General features: G+C 46.7%; 1 protein-coding gene across 7 annotated transcripts in view; it reads left to right on the top strand.

The window, feature by feature from the left end:
• Positions 1 to 7,423, top strand: part of LOC115161054 (ecto-NOX disulfide-thiol exchanger 1) — a 115,390-nt gene that overhangs the window by 73,973 nt on the left and 33,994 nt on the right. For 6 of the 7 annotated variants that reach the window (XR_003869168.1, XR_003869167.1, XM_029711744.1 and 3 more), the window contains exons 4-5: positions 5,705 to 5,872; positions 6,168 to 6,374. Coding sequence is in view for 5 of the 7 variants with exons in the window: in XM_029711744.1 (XP_029567604.1) it covers positions 5,705 to 5,872; positions 6,168 to 6,374 (375 nt within the window). In the remaining 2 variants the exon portion in view is untranslated. Of the gene's footprint in view, positions 1 to 4,163; positions 4,444 to 5,704; positions 5,873 to 6,167; positions 6,375 to 7,423 lie in introns of all 7 variants that reach the window. The other variant, XM_029711747.1, reaches the window with a different exon arrangement.

The raw sequence follows: 7,423 nt of genomic DNA, 5'->3' as shown, positions 1-7,423 counted from the left end.
TTGTAAAATAGCGATAATATTCCAACCGGGCGACGTTGTATTCATTCAAAGACTGAAAGAACAAAATGGAGAATTCACATGAATGCGCATCTCCAGTGTCACTGTCCTCAGCCTGACCAGGAACAAACAGAGCTGCTGTACTTAACCCAGAGACTGCAGACATCTCATTACACTTTCTGGCGCCTTCTGAGAGCCAATGGAAGCTTTAGAAAATGTTACGTTACAGCACAGATGCTGTATTTTCGAGAGGCTAAAGAAGGACAATAAATTGTCAGACAGGGCACTTCCTGTATGGAATCTTCTCAGGTTTTGGCCTGCCATATGAGTTATGTTTATACTCACAGACACCATTCAAACAGTTTTAGAAACTTTAGAGTGTTTTCTATCCAAATCTACTATATGCATATTCTCATTTCTGGGCAAGAGTAGTAACCAGTTTAATTCGGGTACGTTTTTTATCCGGCCGTGCAAATACTGCCCCCTAGCCCCAACAGGTTAACCAGTGAAACCAAATGCAACAATTAAACACTTCAAAATATACACAAAACAACAACCGTGACGCAGGAGGATCAAATACACTCACAATGAATAATCACCCACAAACACATGTGAAACAAACATAAACTAAAATAGGACCTCCAATTAGAGACAACGACAACCTGCTGCCTCTAATTGGAGGTCATGCCAAACAACACCAACATAGAAATGTAAAACTAGAAACTGAACATAGACATACAAAAACAGACAAACACCCCCTGTTACGCCCTGACCTACTCTACCATAGAAAATAACCACTCACTATGGTCAGGGCGTGACAGTACACCCCCCAAAGGTGCGGACTCCGACCTCGCCTAAAAAACAACACAACACAAAGGGAGGGTAGGGTGGGTGACAACTGTCTATGGCGGCGGCTTTGGTTCTGGGTGTGGTACACCCACTGACCGCTGATCCCCCCGCTTCTATATGTCCGGAGGAACCAGACCATGGATCCTCACCGGATGCTTCGGACCACCAACCGCTGGGCTAAAGACCGGCGCTGAAGACTCGGGGCTGCAGGCCGCCGCTGAAGACTCGGGGCTGCAGGCCGCCGCTGAAGACTCGGGGCTGCAGACCGCCGCTGATGACTCTGGGCTGCAGACCGCCGCTGATGACTCTGGGCTGCAGCCCGCCGCTGATGACTCTGGGCTGCAGACCGTCGCTGGAGACTCGGGGCTGCAGACCGTCGCTGGAGGCTCGGGGCTGGGAGGCGTCGCTGGAGGCTCCGGACTGGGAGGCGTCGCTGGAGGCTCCGGACTGGGAGGCGTCGCTGGAGGCTCCGGACTGAAGAGCGTCGCTGGAGGCTCCGGACTGGGGAGCGTCGCTGGAGGCTCCGGACTGGGGAGCGTCGCTGGAGGCTCCGGGCTGAGAAGCGTCACTAGAGGCTCCGGACTGAAGAGCGTCACTGGAGGCTCCGGACTGAAGAGCCGTCTCTGTAGGTTCCGGACTGGGGACCTTCGCTGCAGGCTCTGTGCCATGGATCATCGCTACTGGTTCCTCGTCATGGATAATCACTGGAGGCTTTGTGCCATGGATCATCATTGGAGGCTCCGGGCCGTGGATCATCAAATGAGGCTTCGCGCCTTGGATCATCCCTACAGGCTCCGGGCCATGGATCATCACTGGAGGCTCCGGACTGAAGAGCCGTCTCTGTAGGTTCCGGACTGGGGACCTTCGCTGCAGGCTCTGTGCCATGGATCATCGCTACTGGTTCCTCGTCATGGATAATCACTGGAGGCTTTGTGCCATGGATCATCATTGGAGGCTCCGGGCCGTGGATCATCAAATGAGGCTTCGCGCCTTGGATCATCCCTACAGGCTCCGGGCCATGGATCATCACTGGAGGCTTCGTGCCATGGATTATCGCTGGAGACGTCGGACCATTGACCATCACTAGAGGCTTCCTACGGGGCGCTGGAACTGGTCTCACCAGACTAGGGAGACGCACTGCGGACCGCGTGTTCAAAGCAGGCACCGGCCTTACCGGGCTATGGAGGCGTACTGGAGGAAGAGTGCGAGGAGCAGGCACAGGACGTACTGGGCTATGGTGGCGCACTGGAGGGAGAGTGCGCGGAGCAGGCACAGGGAACACTGGGCCTTGGAGGCGCACTGGAGGTCTGCTACGTGGGACTGGCATAGGAGGCACCAGGCTAGTAACACGCACCTTCGGGCTAGTGCAGGGAGCAGGAACAGGACGTACTGGGCTATGGTGGCGCACTGGAGGTAGAGTGCGCGGAGCAGAGACAGGGTACACTGGGTCTTGGAGGCGCACTGGAGGTCTGGAGCGCACGGCCTGCACAACCCACCCTGGCTGGATGCTCAACTCCGCTCGATAACTGTGGGGTGCGGGCACAGTTCGCACCGGCCTTTGAATGCGCCCTGACGACACAGTCCGCTTCACCGCAAAATACGGTGTCTGCTCCATCACTTGCTCCCCACAGTAAGCACGGGAAGTTGTCTCAGGATTCCATCCTGACTCTGCCCAACTCCCCTTGTGCCCCCCAAATTGTTTGGGGGCTGCCTCTCAGCCTTGCCTTTCAGTGCATATAGAGCCTTGTAGTATCGTCGCTCCTCTTTCGCTGCTTTGATTACCTCCCTCGGACGACGATACTCCCCAGCCTGCCTCCAGGGTCCTTTACCAGCCAAAATCTCCTCCCAAGTCCATTCCTCCAGATACTTCTGCTGCTCCTCACAGCCGTTAAAAGGAGCGGACCAAGATGCAGCGTTTTCGTAGTTCCACATATTTATTTAACCAGTGAAACCGAATGCAACAATTAAACACTTCAGAATATACACAAAACAACAAACCGTGACGCAGGAGGATCAAATACACTCACAACAAATAATCACCCACAAACACATGTGAAACAAACATCAACTAAAATAGGTCCTCCAATTAGAGACAACGGCAACCTGCTGCTTCTAATTGGAGGTCATGCCAAACAACACCAACATAGAAATGCAAAACTAGAAACTGAACATAGACATACAAAAACAGACAAACACCCCCTGTCACGCCCTGACCAACTCTACCATATAAAATAACAACTTACTATGGTCAGGACGTGACAGTGATGTAAATGTTGACCGGCTTCACTGCAGGTAGATTGTGTTTTAAAATTCCATAAAAATAAATCAGGCATTCATGAAAGTCAGCACAATCCTTGTCCTGCAAAGAAACCTATTTTTTATAGCTGAAAAAAATGATTTTGCAAGCAGTAGTCCTAGGCATTTAGAAAGAAATGTGGATTGGAGCTTTATAGTTACGCGGTGACATCACGTGCCCCACCTACCTTCAAAATGATTCTGCAATCATAATTTATTAGAAAAACACGATTCCATAATAATTTGTCACACTAAAGAAAGAAAGTGTGTGTGTATATCTGTGTCTGTGTGTGTGCGTCTCCGCGTTCGTGTGTGTGTACGTGTGTGGGAATCTTAAAAGGATGCCTCTATCTTTGTAGTGACTGGGTGTATTGATACACCATCCAAAGTGTAATTAATAACTCCACCATACTCAAAGGGATATTCAATGTCTGCTTTTTTTTACCCATCTACCAATAGGTGCCCTTCTTTGTGAGGCATTGGAAAATCTCCCTGGTCTTTGTGGTTGAATCTGTGTTTGAAATTCACTGCTCGACTGAGGGACCACACAGATAATTGTCTGTGTGGTACATGTTAAACTCTATTATTGCACACAGAGCGAGTCCATGCAAATTATTATGGAACTTGTTAAGCAAATCTTTACTACTGGACTCATTTAGGCTTGTCATAACAAAGAGGTTGAATACTTATTGACACAAGACATTTCAGCTTTTCATTTTGTATAAATTTGTAACAACTTCAGAAAACATAACTCCACTTTGATATTATGGGGTATTATGTGTAGGTCAGTGACAAAATTCTGAATTGAATCAATAACAAATTCCGTCTGTAACACAACAACATGTGGAATAAATCGAGGGGTGTGAACACTTTCTGAAGGCTCTGTAGGACTGTTATTACACTGGGGAAAAGATCACTGCATTGAGTGTACTAGATTTTGTACTTTCTTGGGTGTGACTGGAAAGTCAAGGCAGAGTTTGACTGGCTGATTTGATTGGTTTCACCCTATCCAACCCTCTCAGATCTGGGATCACGTGAGGAAAAGAAGGAAGGCAAGAACCAGACCGGTGGGTCCATTGGGTCAGTACTGTACTGTACAGTCCTTCTCCTCAATCAGCTAAGAGACAGCAGGGCTGGACGGCTGGATTGGATCCTCCTAAGAGCCAAGGGAAAGACAGATTAATACTGATATCCTCCTGGAGCACAGAACTCAGGTTCAACAGAGAGATGGAGAGATCTGGAATGACAACGAGAGAGGGAAAGAGACACTCGGGGACTGTTCAGAGACTGGGGGAGAGAGAGGTAAGGGAAAAATAAGAGAGTGAGAGAGAAGAGGAGGAGAAAGCTAATGGGGTTACAGAGTGTGTGTGATGGATGACATCTCACCTTCACGGTAATTAAGAGCAGCTGTTTCCTGAGGGGAGATCCAGAGCCTAGCAAACCTAGTGGCCGCTCACACAAACCTGCTGAGGGGAGATCCAGAGCCTAGCAAACCTAGTGGCCGCTCACACAAACCTCCTGAGGGGAGAGAACAGAGGGAGGGAGCAAAGGAAAAGAGCGAGAGAGAGAAATTAAATGATGACAAAAACAAAGTGTGAACTCTCTCCCCCTGGCAGACGTTACCAGAGCGTGGCCGGGGCCAGGGAGGAAAACTAACAGCCTTGAATTATTTTCACCGGGAGGGGAAAAGAAAGAGAGGAAAAGAGAAACAGCATTAGTTGATGATGAATGTGGGGAGAGGATACATATCATTTACCTTTTAGGATTACACAGAGAACACTTGAATGAGATTTCCACAGATCTACACAATCTCAGATTACACATGATTGCGACTCGGGAGATTTATGGGCGATAATCTTCCAGATTTATTTTCTCTGTCTTTTCTCTCTCCAGCCTCAAGGACTTGCAGCTTCTCTTAAAAACTCCTTCTCTGTAATAAAACACACTTGACTTATTCACAGCGCCAGACACTTTCTCTTCGAGGCTTTGCCAGATACAGCCAGTATAGAAGCAGGACTTATTTGCTTTACAGCCTCTTTAGAACAGCAAATACTGCAGTGTAGGGACTTATGTTGAGCACTGGAATCTTTCTGACAGCATCACATAGAATCATTCTCACTCCTACGCACACTATTTACACTCACCTTCTGCTGACAAACTTAAATCTGCAGTGAGGACTTGATTGATGATTTCATAGATATGAAGATGCGATTCTACATTTGTATATTTATATCTGTATCCATGACTATCTGTATCCTCACAGTAGCGACAGGCTTGTGTGACAGCTGCAGTCAGATTGGTTTCTACTCTAATGTAGATCAGTGTCTGTTCTCTCTCTAAGACCTACCACCCTCATCTTGTTGTGTTCTGAAGATATGAATAGGTTGTGTCCATCTATTGCTCTCTGCTCTATGTCTGTCTCTGTCTCTGTCTCTCTCCTCCAGATTCTACCTATATCCAGGCTTTGACCAAGGGCTGGGTCTCATTGCACATCTTTTATTCTCCCTCCCCCTCCTCTCCTCTCCTCCAGACTAACTTTCCTTCTCCTCTCTCTCTCCTCCAGATTCTCTCTGTATCCAGGGCTTTGACCCAGGTTTGGGTCTCCTAGCTCCCATCAACCCCATGATTGCAGGTATCAGCCTGGTCCCTCCTCCCCCTGGTCCCCCTGAGATGCCCATCATCAAGGAGATCATCCACTGTCAGAGCTGCACCCTGTTCCCTCAGAACCCCAGTAAGACTCACACACGCACCAAAACACACCCATGTGCGCGCGCACACACACACACACACACACACACACACACACACACGCACACACGCACACACGCACACACGCACACACGCACACACGCACACACGCACACACGGACACACGGGCACACACAGACACGGACGCACACAGACCCGGACGAACACACTCTTGCATGCTTTTCTAAATGAGTATAAATGCATTCATAAATTGACTGTCCGTAATATGGTCACAAGAATTGCCATTAGATGTGACCTGAGCATGCATGATGTTCCAGACCTGCCTCCTCCGTCAACACGGGAGCGGCCCCCAGGGTGTAAGACGGTGTTTGTTGGGGGTCTGCCGGAGAATGCCAGCGAGGAGATCATCAGGGAGGTGTTTGATCAGTGTGGTGACATCATCGCCATCAGGAAGAGCAAGAAGAACTTCTGTCACATCCGCTTCAGTGAGGAGTTCATGGTGGATAAGTCTCTCTACCTCTCTGGTCAGTACTATACTATACCACTACTATATCTATACATACAACTTATATACAATGCTGTCTAACTCTCTGGTCAGTACTATACTATACCAATACTATATCTATACATACAACTTATATACAATGCTGTCTAACTCTCTGGTCAGTACTATACTATACCAATACTATATCTATACATACAACTTATATACAATGCTGTCTAACTCTCTGGTCAGTACTATACTATACCAATACTATATCTATACACACAACTTATATACAATGCTGTCTACCTCTCTGGTCAGTACTATACTATACCAATACTATATCTATACATACAACTTATATACAATGCTGTCTACCTCTCTGGTCAGTACTATACTATACCAATACTATATCTATACATACAACTTATATACAATGCTGTCTACCTCTCTGGTCAGTACTATACTATACCAATACTATATCTATACATACAACTTATATACAATGCTGTCTACCTCTCTGGTCAGTACTATACTATACCAATACTATATCTATACATACAACTTATATACAATGCTGTCTACCTCTCTGGTCAGTACTATACTATACCAATACTATATCTATACATACAACTTATATACAATGCTGTCTAACTCTCTGGTCAGTACTATACTATACCACTACTATATCTATACACACAACTTATATACAATGCTGTCTACCTCTCTGGTCAGTACTATACTATACCAATACTATATCTATACATACAACTTATATACAATGCTGTCTAACTCTCTGGTCAGTACTATACTATACCAATACTATATCTATACATACAACTTATATACAATGCTGTCTAACTCTCTGGTCAGTACTATACTATACCACTACTATATCGATACACACAACTTATATACAATGCTGTCTACCTCTCTGGTCAGTACTATACCAATACTATATCTATACACAGAACTTATATACAATGCTGTCTACCTCTCTGGTCAGTACTATATTATACCAATACTATATCTATACACACAACTTATATACAATGCTGTCTACCTCTCCGGTCAATACCATACTATACT

This window comes from Salmo trutta, chromosome 24 (assembly GCF_901001165.1).
Source record: "Salmo trutta chromosome 24, fSalTru1.1, whole genome shotgun sequence".
NCBI classification, from domain to species: Eukaryota; Metazoa; Chordata; class Actinopteri; order Salmoniformes; family Salmonidae; genus Salmo; species Salmo trutta.
This window is presented reverse-complemented; position numbering and strand designations above follow the sequence as displayed.